General features: G+C 39.3%; 3 protein-coding genes across 3 annotated transcripts; all 3 read left to right on the top strand.

Moving 5' to 3' along the window:
• The first annotated feature begins 2402 nt into the window (after positions 1 to 2402).
• LOC116256255 (uncharacterized) lies at positions 2403 to 6146 on the top strand. The gene is made up of 3 exons (XM_031632560.2): positions 2403 to 2562; positions 3347 to 3847; positions 5497 to 6146. Exons 1-3 carry the CDS (start codon positions 2475 to 2477, stop codon positions 6024 to 6026), a joined length of 1119 nt encoding a protein of 372 aa, XP_031488420.1. The 5' UTR covers positions 2403 to 2474; the 3' UTR covers positions 6027 to 6146.
• A 3996-nt stretch (positions 6147 to 10142) lies between these two features.
• On the top strand, positions 10143 to 12210 carry LOC116255546 (probable receptor-like protein kinase At5g20050). The gene has a single exon (XM_031631411.2). The coding sequence runs from the start codon at positions 10523 to 10525 to the stop codon at positions 11867 to 11869; it is 1347 nt and encodes a 448-aa protein (XP_031487271.1). The 5' UTR covers positions 10143 to 10522; the 3' UTR covers positions 11870 to 12210.
• Positions 12211 to 13070: 860 nt separating this feature from the next.
• On the top strand, positions 13071 to 14631 carry LOC116256427 (uncharacterized). Its single transcript, XM_031632791.2, has 3 exons — positions 13071 to 13507; positions 13605 to 13701; positions 13838 to 14631. The coding sequence occupies exons 1-3, from the start codon at positions 13202 to 13204 to the stop codon at positions 13888 to 13890; spliced, it is 456 nt and encodes a 151-aa protein (XP_031488651.1). The 5' UTR covers positions 13071 to 13201; the 3' UTR covers positions 13891 to 14631.
• The last annotated feature ends 4061 nt before the right edge of the window (positions 14632 to 18692 follow it).

Below are 18692 nucleotides of genomic sequence, written 5' to 3'. Positions count from 1 at the left end.
CCCATGAGAGAAATTCATGAAAACGACTCTCGATGGAGATGTCAATAAATTATGAACAGTAGCACTGCACTTCGACCTATAATTCGTGGCTGAACGGATCAGATCCCTCCACGATCCATCAACTTTACATTTTCCTTTTCGACGCCTGTTGAAAGCTTCTGCTTTCTTGCCTCGTGGCTGTTCTGGTGTTCTCTGGGGGAAGAACTTCGACGGCCGCCTTTTCTGTGGTTACTTCATTTAAAAATCAGGACCAAAATTTTCAGATTTTTCCGATCGACCTCTAAACTTTCCGAACCTTTTCACCAGCGCAAAAAAGTGTCAAAACTGTTTGTTTGAGGTCTCTTAAGAAGGGCCAAAACTATGAATCTTTCAAAATTTTAATGAAGGTAGGAATACAATTTTTTGCAATAATTATAAAGGCAAAATGAATGTTTTATGTTTTGAAAATTTGAGGCTATTTAGCGTTAGAAATTATTAAGGAAACCCTTAAATAAATGTTTTATAAAAATTCTTTAATTTTAAGGTAGATTCATAAAACACTCAAGAGTTGTTCTTAATATCAAATGGTAGCTTAAAGTTTTTATCTTTGCTTCTTTTTCTAAGGTCACCGTCAACATCAACTGCTCGCTTGGTGCTCCAGTGTTCCGCATCTATGGCTGCAAGGAAATTCTAAACTTGAAGACATGTCTTTGACGGGAGGATGGTTATTTGGCGTTAGGAATAATGTGTGAGTGTTTCATAAATCTACTCCAAATTAAGGATAGATTCATGAAACCCTTAAATAAATGTAAAACACTCACGGATTGTTCTTAACATCAAATGGCAAGCTTAAAGTTTTATCTTTGCTTCCTTTTCTAAGGCCACCATCAACATCAACTGCTCGCTTGGTGCTCTAGTGTTTGGCATCTATGGCTGCAAGGAAATTCGACACTTAAAACCCTCTTTGAAATAATAAAGACTAAGAGGTTGTGCTTCAAAAAAAATATTTTGAACTTATGCCAAAAAAAAAAATATTATATGGATAGATATAGCTTGGCGACACTACGTGCCATTAAAAGGAGTGTAAGATGTTGGACACCAGGCCGTCATCCCACGTGATGGGCCAGGCTAACTGGACAGAGCCATCAAACATCAAACTACAACTAAGCAGCAGAATTAGGACTAGAAAGCCTTTCACGCCAATGTCCCAACTGCTGATTGGTGAGTACTTTTTATACTGCAAGAACAGAATATTTTCGAAACTGAATAAAAGGCTACCATGTGCATGCATCCAATGGTTGTACAGTCCACGAGATGCTGTTTGCAGCTAGCATCCTAAAAGAAAAATAAAAAAAAATGATCAAGACTTGATTGAAATTGTATGGACCAATGATTTTTTAAGATCCTACACTGAGATTAAGTTGGAAAAGATGAAAACCTAGGATTTTATTTTATAGATCAGGAAATTTTAGTTCCATAAACCGCAAGTCTTTACCAGGGAATCTTGATCAGTTCATTATGGTATTTATAGGCTTTTTTAACTGTAGGAAACATCCATATGATTAGTTTCATGGAAGCAAATGGCTTCTGGATCTTTTAACAACGGGGAACTTATAAATTTCATTGATATAATTAATTGTTGCTGAATTTTGTGGTCAACATCAATGTTTCTGCAATTACTCAAACTTAGTGAACTGAATGGTCAAAAGCAGTCCAAAAGATAAGATGTGCAATGAATGCAACTGCTGAAGACATTAATCTTGTCTAGGAAATAGTGCACAATTCTACCAGGATGTATGTGCCATTACTCAAACTTCTATTGGGTGATTATTCAGTGAGCCATGAAGTCTGTTCCGTTCTTAACAACATTATGGTTCCTTCTGTTATGCAGACAAAAGAAAGGTCGCCACAAATCCGGAGCTCAAAGAAGAGGTTAATGAAGATGCTTAAAAGATTGAGGCCAATTAATGGTGGTCGTGTGGTAGAATGCCGAAAGCTGGCAGGATTCACATGGTTAACTTTTCCCTTTTATGGGACCACATTTTCTGCTATTTTTAAGGTGCTATATGCAGGACGAAAGCTTAATTTTGCATCATATATTTAATGTGCTAACATGGGTTTGTTCTAAACACCGACTTGCTCTGTAGATTGATCTGTGCAGGTGTTAGCTCATGTGGGGAGTTATCGGTCACTGTGGACAGGAGAAAAGCTCTGATTTTCCTTTTTTTATTGTGGTGATAATGATGAAGTAGCAGTAGGTTTTTCATGTCGACAGAAGAAATAGTAGGGTGATTCTGTCTCTGTGCAGCAATGCTGAGGATTTTCACGATCCATCCACTGCCCTTTCAATTCTTCTACCTCAGAGAGAGAGAGAGTGAGAGAAAGAGAGAGGGAGAGAGGACCCACCTCGTGATGTGTCCATGGTTGGCTCACCAATAAAAGCCCCTTCAGCCATCCCCTCTCCGCATTCGTATCAGACTTCCATCCTCCCCCAAATGGGTCTCTCTCCTGGTTCTCTCCTTACATTGTTCTTCTTCTTCGTCATCTCGTGTCATCAACGTCATGTTCTAGCCATTGTTGATGGTAAGCCGCTGTACTTCACTTAATCTTCGGCTATTTTGTGCTTCTCATCATCTCTTTCTATTCCCCGCACGTTCGCCCAAAAAATTTCGATAAGTAAGAACCTGCAGAGATGGGGTCAGTTTTCCTGTTTTTTGGTTTCTTTTCTCTCTTTTCTGCCCATGATTGCTCTCCCTTTTATCCAAAAATGCATTGCTTCGATCATTTTCTTCTAGCCTCTTATAGGAAGAAGGATCAAAAAGCTACTTAGAAGTGAACTGCTGCTGATTTCATGATTCTTTAACGTTTATGCCTAATGTTGTTGAAGTTGGTATCGGAGATTCGCCTGCAACGGTGTCGTTCTGCTTTTGTGGCTTGTTTCTACATTTGCAACAGACAAGTTTCAGAAGTCACATTTCAAGTCTCGCGTTTTCGTAACCAACGAGTTCAGAGCATAACTAATCGGGCAATTTATCACCATGGCAGCAAATGGATGGTGGTTTTTCTAGGCACAACTCCTTCAAACAGAAGGGGAAAAAAATGCTCAAATCCAACCTAAGGAGCATTCCCTTTACCAGAACAAAAAATGTTATGTGAATCGCTATTGAAACTAGAAATAATCACTGCCACATTAATTTCAATTGCTCCTAGATATGTTGTGTCTCACATTTCTTTACGATTCATCCGGTACACATTCCATGATCATGGAGTCACGAGCAGCATTCACTCCTCCAATTTAACACGAGGAGGAAAGACATGATTGAAACCATAATAAATTGGTTAACTCGTGATGAAACGAATGTTGCAGGGTTACTACCGAACGGGAACTTCGAGTACGGGCCGAAGCCGTCGGAAATGAACGGCACGGTGGTGACGGGGCGGTTCGCGATACCGTTCTGGGAGATCTCCGGCTTCGTGGAGTACATAGAGTCGGGGCACAAGCAGGGGGACATGCTGCTGGTGGTGCCGGAGGGCGCGTACGCGGTGAGGCTGGGGAACGAGGCGTACATCAAGCAGAGAGTGAAGGGGCTGGTGGTAGGGGTGTACTACTCCGTCACTTTCAGCGCCGCCAGGACGTGCGCTCAGGCGGAGGAGCTGAACGTGAGCGTGGCGCTGGACTCCGGCGTGCTGCCCATGCAGACGATATACAGCAGCGATGGGTGGGACTCCTACGCCTGGGCGTTCCAGGCCGACTTCCAGCAGGTGGACGTCATCATCCACAACCCCGGCGTGGAGGAAGACCCCGCCTGCGGACCACTCATTGACTCCATCGCCATCAAGACTCTCTACCCTCCTAGGCCAACCAACAGTAAGAGCTCTTTCTTTCTCCCTCTCTCTTTTTGGACCACTTCAGTTGAGACTGGTGTTAGTGAAATCGATTGCATCGATTTAGACTACCAATAATTAAATTGTTTCTTTTCTGTTGTTAGATTTTATTTTATTATATATGAAGTATGACTATTTAATGTTTTTTTGTTGATTGGATTTTATGTCATTGTTTAATTTACTTTCATAAATCTTTTAGATAGTTCAAGTTTAGTTTCGAATTGTTTGAAAAAAGTTCTGATCTTTCCAACTCACAACTGATTCTGATTTGAACCCAATTCAGCCGAGTGTTTGAAACTTTTTGAGAAGCAGTTGGTTTTCAAATTAGAGCCTCTTTCAAGCATCTTTCTTCACAAATTAAATTTCCATCTAATGGGTGTTGTTACAAAGAGGTAACTGTCATCTCTAGATGTTTAAATTTCCTTGAAGAACGCTAGATACTTCCGAACCCTTTGATTCAGAGACTAGAAGTGCAGGATTGATCAATTTTAGATGTGGGTTTTCATATTTAGCAAATAAAATGCAAAGACATGACGTTTTTACCTGATCCAGACGCGTCTATTAATTGATGGATCTCTTATGGCTGGACAAAAATCCATATGACACTCAAAATATACAAAAACAACTCATTCCAACGCATGTTTTTTTAATGTCCAAACAGTTATGCAATAATTCATCTACAGGCTAAATATATACAGGTATAATGAAAAAGAAGCACTTCTGATTCTCTCTCTCTTACATGTGTGACTTGATTAAAGAAGGAACTTGGCAGGCATCTAAAGGTGTTCCCTTTCCCATCAAAATATCCTTTTTCCAAAACCATGCCAACAGCACAGCTGTTTGGAATACAACTTTTGGTTCTGTTTTAGAACAGCTAGCACAGGAATTCTTTGTTTTTTTAAAAAAATGAATAATGGTACCATGTGCAGCATGTAAGGCTAAAATCAAGCACCTAACTCTGCTCCCATCTGTGGAAAGAAGAATTGCCTTGGCGCTGGCGGCCTTCTTGCCCACCTTTCCGCTGATGTCACGCCATTAGTTTTCTGCCATTAACAGTTTCTTGACTTGCTCCATTGTTACTCAAAGGGTGAATTGGTAGTCCCAATCTGCCTTCTGTTTGGACTGTATAATATTACTCTACATGAAAGTCTGCTGCTCCTTGGGAGAGGACAAGGCGTTCCTTGTTTTGTGGGTTCTGGTGGTGCCTGATTTTCTCTGCCACAAACAGAAGATGTGGCCCAAACTCTGGGCGGCATGTTCCCGATGTCATCCTTGTCTTCTTCTTATAAGAGAATCGTGCCAGTTCTCCTTTGGTGCTTTGTTTTCTGAGATGCTGACTCTTGGCATTACCAGTCTCGGAATTCCTGAACACGCACCTCAAGAACTGGCAGACTAGGAAGACCGGTCAAGTCGTTTATACTGTCCTACCCTTATCACAATCTTGGTTCTGTGAGTTGTTGAGATCAAATGGAGTCGTCGTTTTACCTGATCTCCGTTCTTGATCGAAATAAAATCAGTATAATGGAACCTACAGAGCCTGAGTTTTCAGTTATTAGAAAAGAATTCTTTGTTCCTTGTCTTGTTGAGAAACTTCGTTTGATTAGTATCCGCTAATTCAATCTTTATACGCAGAGAACCTTTTGAAGAATGGAGGCTTTGAGGAAGGACCTTACGTGTTCCCAAACACAACATGGGGTGTGCTTGTGCCCCCTAGAATTGAGGATGATCACTCCCCTTTGCCTGCCTGGATGGTCGAGTCACTCAAGGCCGTCCGGTACATCGATTCTGATCACTACTCCGTCCCACAAGGCCGGCGAGCGGTCGAGCTCGTCGCCGGAAAGGAGAGCGCGATCGCACAGGTCGCAAGGACGATCCCCGGGAGGCTCTACACACTGACTTTTGCAGTAGGCGATGCCAACAACAAGTGCGAAGGTTCGATGGTGGTTGAGGCCTTCGCTGGCAGGGACACCATCAAGGTGCCCTATGAGTCAAGCGGCACAGGTGGGTTCAAGCGGGCCGAGCTCAGGTTCGCTGCCACCTCGATTCGAACTCGGGTCGTCTTCTTTAGTACATACTACCATACAAGGAGCGATGCTGCTCTTTGTGGACCTACCATAGATGATGTGAAGCTGCTTAGTGTGAGAACTCTCCCAAAGCATTGAACACCCAAAGTGTAATAGTGTAATATTGGCGTCTCCATCTTCTGTCCTTTCTACTGTCTTTTTCTTGGAGTGCAGTAGCAGTAATGTCACTTAATGAATACTAGGAGCTTACTTTGTTAAGTTGCAACCACATAATATTTGGGAAATATCTGCGGAAATGCTTCAAAATAAGTTGAAATAGTTCACATGTTGGAAGGATAAATTTGAGCATGAAAATTGGTGGTATCACTATGGTTGTTCTGTTTGATAAAAGAGTATTTTATTCTTGAAACACATGTTCCTAAAATAGATCATTTGAAGAACAACACGCCATTATCAAGCAATGAGATGCTGCTGGATCGGACTTCAGAGTTGTATATGAATTCAGATATGGGAAAAAATCACACCAAATTGAATCCACTTACTAGTCGTATCTGAATTTTCTGTTGGTTTTGTCCAATAAACTTAGAATTGAGAACCCAATATTGGATTGTCGTCAAAACGATTTACATCCCAATATATCTGATTCAATCGGATATTCAACCCAACCGTTTTGAGAAAATCGAATATGGAAAAAAAAACAGTACCCATTAAGAAATGGGATCGAATTTGGATTTAAGAAATGACATTTGATCGGATTCGGATTAGGGTTCGAATATAGGTAAATATCTAATCGGATTCGGATCGGATTTAGTTTTAAATAAATATGCTCTCTTATGTTTTGAAAGATGGCCAGATTCGGTTGAAACTTTGAATTCAGATTCAGATATAAACGTAAAAATTGGTTGAAACTTTGAATTCAGATTCAGATATAAACGTAAAAAATTGTTACGAATCGGATTCAGATTGTGAGATCGGATTTTGGATTCAAATTCAGATATGATTTTTTTTTTTTTCGTATTCGAATTCAAATTCAAATATGAATATGTCAATATCCAGAAAAAAGTATATGCTTAAAAGTATACCCGATTCGAATCCAACAAAAAATAAAACTTTATATTGAACTGGGGCCAATCTAAGTTCATACCCAGTTAAGATCCATAATTTCTGCATTCAGTTCATTTTTTCTATCATTTTGGAATGCATGTAGACATTCAACATGCCAGTGGCAGTGCCAATTTCCGAGAGTCCTATTCATATTTTTCACAAAGTATTAAGTCTTGGACGGGGACCCATTTATAAACTTAATTTTATAACCTTTATTTTTAAAAAATCAGCATAAATTTTATTTCTTCATAAATTACGTCTCTGCCCCTGCGATATGTTAAAAAACTATGTAAACAGAAGTAATATAAGATGTCAGAATTCTAATTTAAAGAAGGCAATCACGAATATTGATGGCAGCAATAATATTTGCTGCCCATGCTTTCTTACGCAATATTGATTGCTACTTTAGCTTCCAGTGAAAAATTAAAAAAAAAAACACACACACACACACACACACACACACACACAAAACAACAACAACAACAGCAATCTGGCCGCAGAAGTAACCATTTTCCATGCATGAATCTCATACTTGTAACTTTTGCATTTCTCTTGCCACAGCGAATTAAGATCATTCAATTTTTCCAATGACGCAGCAATGAAAGACGAAAAGATGAGAGAAGGATTGTGAGATGGAGAGGAAGCAATAGGAGCAGCGCCACGATCGCTTCTGAGGCAGCCAAGCATGAACGCCTTCTTTTTATTCAATGCTGGATTGGAAAGATCGTCTTGTGCAGTGGTCTGTTGATGGGGAGGACGATTGTCTGTTTATAACAAATAAAGACACAAATCGAAAGCTGTGTTAGGCGAAATAACCGGCGGCCGCCGGCTGCCCTCTCTGACTTGGATGAGTTATTTTACTAACGATTACCAAAGAAATTGAAAGCCTCTGGTGGAAGAATGTGGCAACTTAGTCTCCATTTATTACAGTAAACTTTAATCACATCACATGGTCAAATTCAAGAAGAGGTCATCACATTTTAATATTATCATTAGTACTAATGTCTTTCATATGTTTTCTGACTTTCCATTTTTATCTGTTTTTTTTAACATAGACATGTAGTTTTAAATTTGGCTGGATTCCACATATGATTCGAATTAATCCACTTCAATTCACCCAATCGTTTTCAATACTTTTGCTGAACAAGTTGATGCAAGAATATATTTGAACGTATAAATATGACCAGCACTACCCCTTTTTAAGGTTAGGTATGTACCTATTAGTTTATGTCAAAGAATCCAATCATGGTGTGAATTCAACCTGACTCCTTCAACTTCTTAAAATGCAATCCCATGAATCTGTCTGTTGTTGTAGTGGCGGAGTCAAAAAATTTTAGTTATGTAAAAAATAATAATAATAAATAAAGAAAAAATAAAAAATCTAAAAAATAATGAAATATATATATATGTATATGTATATATATATATATATATATATATAAAATAAATTTTGTGAACTAGTGTGAGCAATTGCCTTAGTCATGTAGTAGAAGATGAGGCTGCTGATCATAAATGAATGCCATTAAATATTCCTCAACAACCATGAAGACTATTATCTTCATGAGCATCTATTATTGTATAATTGTACTAAAATGGGTCCTAATCTACCTGAATCGGGCTATCCAAATCGAATATTCGGCAAACCCATTTGATATTATGGCTGATTTGGGAGTGCCACTTGTCAATATCAATTACTTTTGAAAATTATTTCGAAATTATAAATTTTTAATTATTTTTCATAACTTTTATTTTCTAAAAATTAATCTTTAAATATCTTTAGCTGATTTGCGACTGGCTCACCTGAATTGCATGGTTTCACAGACCGATTTTAAAGATAACGCTGCTCCTGACTAGGGGTGTGTTTGAATTGTCAAGGAGATTCGAGATGCCCCGTCTCGTGACCGCCACTTCCACTTTTTCTTGTATGGAGAAGCCAAACCCTTCGAAATGGGGGAAGGTGTATTTGGGAGGGTCCACCGTGTTTGAATGAGACAATAGATCGGTCTCAGACCTTTTCCCTGGCAATTGTGCTAACCTGATTCAAAATTAAAGTCATTTGGCTGCAATTGGTTCAGATATGGATATTTGAGTGTCCTGGGATCCGAATCTCATTAGTGGATCTCTTTAATCTACTAAAGATTTTAGCATTATGGATTCATGAAGGGAAACAGAGAGCCTTTATCACCAATCTGAAGAGGCAGGGATATTCGGTTATATCCCTTTTCATCTCATTTAGTATCATCAGTCCCATCTACTATCACCGTTTAAGTAGTTGGAAGCCACCAAGTTGCATTACTTATGGTTTGCGACTCCAGAAACCATACTCAGGTTAAGAGACTTTGTCGCTTACTCGATGACACCGAATTAAAGTTTTTAAATTTTACAAGGGCCGAAACCTCATTTTTCAAACTTTTTATATGAAACAAGTAAATTTTTTTAAAATTTACATATAATTTTTTTTTGTAGGGCGATGCAGCCCCTGGGTTCGTCCCTGTGCTCACGGGTTATGTTTGCTTTAGTTTATCGATAGGGAAATCAAACCAACAACTAACCTCTTACCAGCTGTCATTGCGGAGAATCAAACGAAATCCTCCAAAAAGTTGGATTGTCGTAGCCTTCGAAGGTGAAAGGAACTTTTTCATTTCTGATCTTTATTTTATTTGGTTGCATTCTTCCTCGTATTAGCATTAATTATCTAATAGTTTTTAACGCTAGTCATTCTTGATGCACCAACTGCCCTAACTAAAACAAACAAAAGAAAAGTGTGAGTTCCTTGTATTGGAGAAGCCCAACATAAGGATAAAACAAAAGGTTTGAGTTTTTTTTTTTTTTTTTTTTCATTTGACTATGCATTCCCATCGATTAAATGCAACGTATAAATTCAGAAAGAAAGAAAGATTTTAACTTTATTTAAAAGTTATTTTTAAAAGATCAAGGCTTTGTGAATGAGCAAGAAGATTACGACCTACCACTCAAAAAAAAAAAGTTATGAAACAGACGGGAGGTTGTTGGCTCCATGAATTCCAACTTTTATTGCGCACCTTATTCGATGCAGTCCATTTTATTGTCCGTATTGTTCATTGCATAATAGCATATTTGCCTTGTTTCTTTGTTCACCCCGACTTCAAGAATATCCAAATGTTTCCCTTTCAATTTCTCTGTCCACACTGTTGGAGCTTAGGTGAGATACAGTATACCCTTTAATGGAGTGTCACCGAAAAAATTGAAACCAAAAAGTTTGAATCCCAAAACCATGTCTTATGAGTTAATATGTCTATTTATCTAAAAAATTCTGTGTTTCATGTTCCAGGGTTTCCATTTCCATCGTTTTCATATGATTAAAGAACCAGAGATTAACAAAGACGCGATTTGAAAAGTAAACGACACTGAAAGTCAATCCCCAAATTTCCAAGATATTCTTGAAAAGAAAATGAGAAAAGAGGAGGTCCAAAATTTTTTTCGCTTTCAGTACAATGTGAGGAAGAAGCTCTGCCGCTGCGTTTCTTCTTCTTCGTTTTCTCCCCCCGTCGATGGGCAACAAGGCCTTCACGATCTTGGTGTCTTTGGCTCTGATCGTACTGCTGGTCGCCGTCATCGTCCTCCGCGTCTACCTCGGTGCCACCACCACCTTCTTCGCCATCGCCGCCGTCGACTGGGCTGCCCAGATCATCCTGTTCAGTTGGATCATCGTCCGCTCCGTGAAGGAGCGACGCCGGCAGCGGCGCCTCATGGAGTCCGTCGTCGAGAACGAGCACCGCCTCCGTGTGGAGTACAGCTTCCTCCGCAAGGTCGCCGGCCTCCCCACCAAGTTCCGCTACCGCGCCCTGCAGGACGCCACCGACAATTTCAGTGCCTTACTCGGGAGGGGCGCTTCCGCCTCCGTCTTCAAGGGCATCCTCGACGACGGCTCCCCGGTCGCCGTAAAGAGAATCCACGGGTCGGAGCACGGGCAGAAGGACTTCCAATCGGAGGTCATGGCGATCGCCTCCGTCCAGCACATAAACCTCGTTCGGCTTTTGGGGTACTGCTTGGAGAACGGCCACCGGCTGCTGGTGTACGAGTTCATCCCCAACGGCTCGCTCGACACATGGATCTTCCCAGGCGAGGGCCGGAACGCCCTCCGGCGAGTTCTGCCCATGGACACGCGCTTCGCCGTCGCCGTCGACGTCGCGAAGGCGCTCGCCTACCTCCACGAGGACTGCCGGAAGAAGATCCTCCATCTCGACGTCAAGCCGGAAAACATCCTCCTGGATGACTGCTTCCAAGCGCGGGTTACCGATTTTGGGCTGTCGAAGCTCATGGGGAGGGACGAGAGCCAAATTGTGACGACGGTGAGGGGAACGAAGGGGTACCTGGCGCCGGAGTGGCTCCTGGAGAACGGAATCTCCGAGAAGTGCGACGTCTACAGCTACGGGATGGTGCTGCTGGAGCTCGTCGGCGGCCGAAGGAACGTGGTCGCCGTGAGAAACGGCGAGGGGAACAGCGGGGGGCGGAGGTGGTCCATCTTCCCCAAGATCGTGATGCAGAATCTGAGGGAAGGGAAGCTGATGGAGGTGGTGGACCAGAGGCTGCCGAGCGCAAGCGTCGACGAGCGGCAGGTGACGACGCTCGTGAACGTGGCGCTGTGGTGCATCCAGGAGAAGCCGAGACTCAGGCCCTCCATGTCGCTCGTGGTGGAGATGCTGCAGGGCCGCGCGCGCATCGACCGGCCGCCGGAGCCCGATATGAGCGTCGCCGACCTCTTGGCCGACGACGAAGACGACGACTATCCCCACATTGACCAACGGCAAAACGCTTCCAGCAGCGGAGGGTCCTCTGCAGGATTGCCGCAGGCCGCCTCCTTCTCCGTTGAATTGTCGGCTGTGATTGGTCGGTAGCTCCTAACTTGTGGGTAGCCGCCACCACCATTTTTTTCTCTTTATCTCTTCAAAATTTTCATCATTTTCCCTCTTTCTCGGTGCTACATCATCTTCTTACTCAATCCAAGCTCCCAATGGAGTCACAAACAGGTTGATCAAAGTTTCTGCACATTCAATCATACAAACAATCAAGCCAATTGGCTTGTTTCTTTAACTTTTTTTATTGTTTTTTTTTCTTTTGGCGGATCATGAAATGTAAAAGGAAAAAAAGTGCACTGGAATTAGAACAAGTAACTATGTTGGAATGAAATAATGATGATTATTTATTTTAATGAATCAATGATGACTGTTTATTTTTAGCCTCTTCGGCGTCAAATATCAGCTTCGATCCGGCGGCGAATATAATACAAGGATATCGCCGCTGCCTGAGAAGCTATGTTAAGTGAGTTAATTAATCAGCTCATTAGATTTTCCATTTTCAGAGTGATCTTTCTTGTCAAAAACAAAGAGAAAATGCAGTAAACAGATGAATTTGAACCCAATTCATTATCTAAGAATTGCCAAGCTGTGGACGGTCGACATGAATCCCGATGATGAACGGTGTGGATCCACATAATCTGGAAGAATAAAAAGTTCTGGTCATAACTTGTACATCATATTGGATTGAAAACAATCCAGCGGAAGAGATTGTCTGATCGATGTAACGAACAAGAGAATAAGGGAAAATACAAAATCAATAAAAGAAAAGGGGATGGAAAACATTATTAAATGTGATTCATCGACTTCGAGACCAATTCCAAAGGTCATTCAATGTAGTTGAAATAACTGAGCGAAAACTTCATAAAATTCATATGTCCCAATGAAACTTTTTTATTGTCAGGAGCTAAGACAATTTCAATGCTCATTTCACCATGCATAAACGGAACCAACAATTGAAATAACCATGAAAAATCGAAGCTTCTATAAGTAAGTATCCACCCAATATTGACGCTAAGTAGCACCGATGCTCATGTTCACTGGCGTCAAAATTGCGCCGAGCTGACCCCAAATGTTGTAGTGGATGGAGTTCACTTTCGGGTGAGCGAGATGCGAGTAGAAGTTTCCTCCCCCAAACAAAGATAGCAGTCAGGTACATAACAGGAGAGCCCATTTGTAATTTTTTTTCTTTTTTAAAATATTTTAGGATACGCTTTTCCAATTTATTTTTTTGGGTCAGCTTGTTCGGCATCGCCAACCGATATTCGCTACACTCTTAGGTGGCGTTTGATTGCCCGGTTGAACTCATTTTTTTCTGAAACGCCCGACTAAAACTGCATCAAACGGGGTGAAATTCACCCCATTTAACGTAAAATGGGAGCGGACTTTCGAGAGGGTGGAATTTCACCCGCTCGACGCCCTCCCCCCCCGCCGCGCTCGACTCCCTTTCCCCTCATTTCCTCCCTCCGCCCGCAGCTCCTCCTCGCTCGAACAGAAATCACCCTGTCGCCTTCTCACTGTCGCACCAGAGGCCGCTCCCACCGTCGCCGCACTCACCACCGCTGCTCCGCTCCTCTGCCGGTGATCTTCCCCCCTTTCTCTCTTGCTCTTGATGCCCTTGTCTTCTCCCAAATCAGTGCCCTAATCACCGTCGCACAGAAATCGCCTTCTCGCTCGCAGGTTCTATGGCATCTCCCTTTCTCTTTTTCCCTTTCTCTCTGCTCACTCCTTTTCTCCCTTTATCTGTTGCCCTAATATATTCTTTTCTGGCATCTAGCCGGCAGGGAAGACATGGCAGCATCCGCCAACGCCACGGTCGCAGCTCCTTCGATCCGCCGTTGCTGTTGCTATTGCCTTCGTTTTCTCAACTTATGGTATTTCTCAAATCCCCTTTGTTGCGATTTTAGCAGAGCATAGAAGGCTTTGCCGGATGTTGATGGCACTTTATAGTTTATACATTTCTCAGAGATGATGCATTCTCTTTTTCACTGGTTAGTTCCACTAATGCAGGGGATTATATTCTCTTCTCACCATTCATTTCTTACCTACTTGAAATCTACTGAGAGTACTCAGTAGATGAAGTTTTAGCACTCCTTGAGCTTGACAGTTCGGCTGGTCTGCCGTTCACACTGAGTATTTCAATATGAAATGGAAATAAACTCCAAACTGGGTATTATAAGTGAAAAAATGTGAGTATGCCAACTATAAGCAAGAAATTTCAATATAAGTGTTATTTGTATTCTGAGTGTTCATCACTGTGCTGGATGTTATTTTAGTTAATTCTCCATTTTGGATGTTGATGTTATTATATGAGCGTTCATCACCTTCGTTCCATTGTCTTGATATATGATATGTGTTTTACGGCTCCTCCATTTTTTTTTGTTGATCATTCATTTGTGTCTTTCTTTGGTTCATGTTATGCAAGATTCTTCAAACTCAAATATCTAGTTGTCAAGAAATATTGTCTAAGTTATTATTACCATGGAAGACAGTAGTCCATCGAGGGAGAATCTTATGTGGACTGAAGCGCAAATAGACTATTTAGTCCAACTTCTTGTGGAGCAATCACACATCCTTGGTATGAAATCTGGTGGATGATTGAAGTCCAAAGCGTATACAGCAATTGAAAAAGGCATGATAGACAAATTCGATCCAGAATCCAGTAAAAAGAAAATAAAAAACAAATTGAAGTAATCAAAACCAAACTTGACAGTCATCAAAGAAATTTTAAATACAAGCGGGTTTGGTATGACCCAATCAACAAGTGTATTGAAGTCTACCCAGTATAGAATGACTATATTGAGGTACCTTATAGAAATATTATGGATCGATTGCTTGTATGAAAGGGCTGCAAACAACATTGATGGCTGTTTATGTATTTTTCCAATATGCAATGACTTTGATTGAGTCTGTTTACGTGACTTCAAATCTCATTCTTACGCCTTACACAGTTACACTTGATCTCATTTGCCGTTGGTTTCCAATATGCAACGATTTTCAGGTTACAAACAACATTGTGAATAATATCCAGAACGTGTTATTTAAGTCATCACCATGTTAGATGAAATCTTTAAGTCATATGTGTCAATGGCTTGGATGTTTTTTATTTATTGTTGAGTTGAGTTTTTCTTGAAGGCCGCAATGTTGTCATACAACTTATTTCATTTTTAAAAAAAGTCCCTTAAATTTTCTATCATGTGCATCAAACATGGTTAAATTTACCAGGTTAAATTCTTCCGGTCCATGAAACATGACCTCAAATCGGAAGAAAGTTAAATTTCATCCTGTTTTTTTTTTCCAGAAAAATTTACCATGGTAAATTTACCACGTTAAATTCTTCCTTGTGCATCAAACGCACCCTTATAGAAAGACGACCCTGGCAACTTTCACCAACTTTGCGGCCTTAATTTTTTCTTGGTATTAATTGTCCTCTTCAAGCATGCCTTAATCCCAGGACAGTATTTTATTGGCCGATTTGAACCGTATAAGTTCATTGACGAAATGATAGTAGAATTATAAGACGTATACGTTTTGTAAATCATTTTAATAAATTTAAAGTTTTTAACTTAAAAAAAAAGGAACAAATAGTTGCAAGATAAGGAAAACCCGTATAATAACTACCAATTGTCCCGCGTTTCATTTTTTGCTTATTTAGTTAATCAACAGAAAAATAAAAAAAAACTTCAATTAGAATATAGAACTACATAGTTTTCAAAAACACCAATAATTATTCTTGCTGCCGTTATATTTAAAGAGCTGGAAGTAACTTATATAATATGTGACATACCATATGTGATTTGAGGAGAAAATTTCTTGCTCAATTGTTTAATACATCTAACTACTCACCGGCGTCCTCTCTTACCTCCAATTTAAATTAAGTATTTATCGATAAAATTAGTGTCGCAAAACTGCCGATTTGAATCGAATGGATGGCAAATTGATTTGATTTATTGACTGATGTTCACTTTTTATTATTTAAAAAAATATTTTTAATGTTTTTCACATTGCTTGATTGTTTTTGTATGTATTTTTTTTTTTTAAAAAAAAGAAAACTTAACTCGCACTCGATTTAGGTGAGTTTATGGGTGGACAGCAGTTACACAGATTTGATTCAATTCCTTGCCCTTGTATTACTGGTTCCAAAGAACCTGTATGGAAACAAGGGTTTGGATGGAAGCTTAGGTTTTTTTGGATTGGAGATCTCCTCTTCTAACCTATAAATAACTATCAATTATTCACTTTCAAACATGAAATTAATTTTTGAAATGTGCAAGAATAAGCATGGTACTGAAAATCTCTGAAAACCTTAGGATTCCCGTGGTTTGAAAAAGTAAGAACAACGCTCCAAGATCCAAAAGAATGGAGCGGCTCTCACTAGATCTTCTAAGCACTCTCACAAAAAATGTGTTTTATTGGAAAAAGACGTGTATAATATGGCAAAACATAGTATAATGCCCGTACAAAACGCATCTTTAAAAAAAAAGTCAAAAATAAAAAACATGAAAAAACACGTATTATACCTTTTTTTTGCATTTTTTTTATATTTTTTAGGATTTCTTAAATGTTTTAAAATTTTTAAAAATTTACCAAGATTTTCTCATTTTATTCACGAAATATACAACTTTGCGGTATTATACCTATCTTTTTTTTCTTGCCTATACACGTTTTTTCCTCACCGTTTAAGTTATTCTTTTGAGGATCCAGAATAGGGTTCGTTACAAAAATGGAATATCATACCCGGCTTTGATTTTGAAACCCACAATCTAATTCTAGACTTTTATTTGCATGTCTGAATATGAATTCTATTTTACCGTCTTCCAAAATATATAGATATTGAATGTAAGTTATTTATTTGAAATTGAACCGGAATCTAAATCTGATCAAATGCTTATTTTGAAACAATTATTTTCTAGATTCAAATCCAATCTGATTTTTTAATCAAAATTTTTTTCTTAATCAGACTTTTTTTCAGATCCAGCTTTTGACAAATACGAGGGAGAATAACAACAAATTATTTTATATATATTTTTATGGATCTGACGTTTTTTTATATATATTTTTATTTCTATTTGAGTTTCAACCAATTCCAATTCATACAATTTTAAGTCAAATTCCGTAAAGGCTGAATACCACGTGAATCGAAACTGCTTACAGCGTAGGCGTCACGTCTCGGAGGGAAAAAAACAAAAGAAAGAAAAAGAAAAGGAAATCTGTCACGGGACAGGGACAGTTTTGTCTCAAGCACACCCGTGGAGACAAGGACGTGAAGCATTGAAGATCTTAAAAACCATGCGAACGACTCGCCGATACGCATCAGGCCATACTATTGGCTGGATTTTATAATTTTATTTAAATTAGTCATTAAATACATATAAATTTTTTTTTATTAAAGTAAAACCAGCTAACAAATAGCACTTGCTTTTCCAACTCACGTATCGGTTAACAGCGTCTCGGTTTGTGGCCGATACTATCTTGCTTGGAGAAGCCACAAGGAGAGAAACACGCCTTATGTTTTTCCTCTTTTCTCGATCCTGATAACATTCCTCGTCTTCCGATATGTCGTGGAAGGGTGTGGTCTTACATGTTGCAACGACTTTGAAATACCGAAAGTGCCCTCAAGTGACTTTAAACTTAGTTCCAGTTCAAGTTTTTTTTGAGTCAAGTCGAGCTCGAGTTGGTCAAACTTGAGCTCGAGTTGGTCAAACTTGAGCTCAACTCAACCTGTGTGCAGCCCTATAACGAACAAAGTGCTTGTTGTGTTTGATGGTTTTGGTAGGTCCATATCTAAAAAATATTTATTATAGGGCGTATTTCTGAAATTACAGTAAAGCCCCAACTTAAATCTTCCTTTGACCAATAGAACTTGAAGAAGCGGAAGGGTCACGCATTTCCCTTGCTTGGGGAATGGGACTCTCATAACCTTGGTCAAGCAATCCTGTTATTATTATTATTATTATTGTGATTAATTTTTTTCATCTTTCCTGCTGAGGAAATAAAATTTTCCATCTATATATTCGGTGGCTCCAAAATGGCCAATATTAATGCCAGCGGAACAAGTAATTGGCTATATTAATTAATTTATATATTTATGTAATGATTTACCATGCAAAAATGAAAATTTAACAGTTAAAATCCTACCATTTTTGTCACGATAAAAAAAGGGAAGGAATGTATCTCTTTCTTGAAATTAAAAAAAGCGATGTTTCTATCTCACATTCAAGTCAAAACCCTTCCATCGGGCCCATGAAAGTGAGATAATTCATATATCTCAAATGGAGTCCTCTCAGCTTCACAATCAGATAATTCAGAAATGTTTGTCACACGATCAAATAAATCAAGTTTGCAAAAATTAAAACAACTCGGTTTTCGTAAAACTAAATTTTCACAAAACTGGGTTAGGTGATACTGCCATCCAAACTCTCCCCATATTTTTTGTTTTGTTTTAGATGTAGATGCTGTCTTAAATTTACTTATTAAAGAATATGATTTACATAAGTTTCTTATTTTAAGAATAAATTAGAAAAATACGATAATACGTTTTTTTTTTAATTGACGTTCTACCAGTTAAGTTCATGTTTATGCTTAATTAAATTATACTTGCACATATTTTAATCCATAAAATCCAATAGCGTGCAACGTTAAGTTTTGCAGTGCCAAATTCAAGCGTTCTTTCTTAAAGTTGAAGCGATCCGTTCTGAAGCGTGTTTCGTGATTGAAAGATAATAATAATAAAAAAAAACAGCCACAAATTCAAGAACTTAATATCGTTTCCGATATCTTGCATTAATTGTATTATTAATAGTTTTTCGTACTTTAAAAAAAAAGTTGGTCCAGACCCGAAAGGGGACCCGTCAAATTTTCTGTA

This window comes from Nymphaea colorata, chromosome 6 (genome assembly GCF_008831285.2).
Source record: "Nymphaea colorata isolate Beijing-Zhang1983 chromosome 6, ASM883128v2, whole genome shotgun sequence".
Classification (NCBI taxonomy): domain Eukaryota; kingdom Viridiplantae; phylum Streptophyta; class Magnoliopsida; order Nymphaeales; family Nymphaeaceae; genus Nymphaea; species Nymphaea colorata.
Note: the sequence above shows the minus strand (reverse complement) of the source record. Positions and strands in the feature narration are given on the sequence as shown.

Excerpts from the sequence above, each read along its gene's own strand:
- LOC116256255 (XM_031632560.2), top strand. The coding sequence starts at position 2,475 with ATGGGTCTCTCTCCTGGTTCTCTCCTTACATTGTTCTTCTTCTTCGTC. Across the intron at positions 2,563-3,346 it reads TGTTCTAGCCATTGTTGATG|GGTTACTACCGAACGGGAAC; the intron begins GTAAGCCGCTGT and ends CGAATGTTGCAG. Across the intron at positions 3,848-5,496 it reads CCCTCCTAGGCCAACCAACA|AGAACCTTTTGAAGAATGGA; the intron begins GTAAGAGCTCTT and ends CTTTATACGCAG.
- LOC116255546 (XM_031631411.2), top strand. The coding sequence starts at position 10,523 with ATGGGCAACAAGGCCTTCACGATCTTGGTGTCTTTGGCTCTGATCGTA.
- LOC116256427 (XM_031632791.2), top strand. The coding sequence starts at position 13,202 with ATGGGAGCGGACTTTCGAGAGGGTGGAATTTCACCCGCTCGACGCCCT. Across the intron at positions 13,508-13,604 it reads AATCGCCTTCTCGCTCGCAG|CCGGCAGGGAAGACATGGCA; the intron begins GTTCTATGGCAT and ends TCTGGCATCTAG. Across the intron at positions 13,702-13,837 it reads CTTCGTTTTCTCAACTTATG|GGGATTATATTCTCTTCTCA; the intron begins GTATTTCTCAAA and ends CCACTAATGCAG.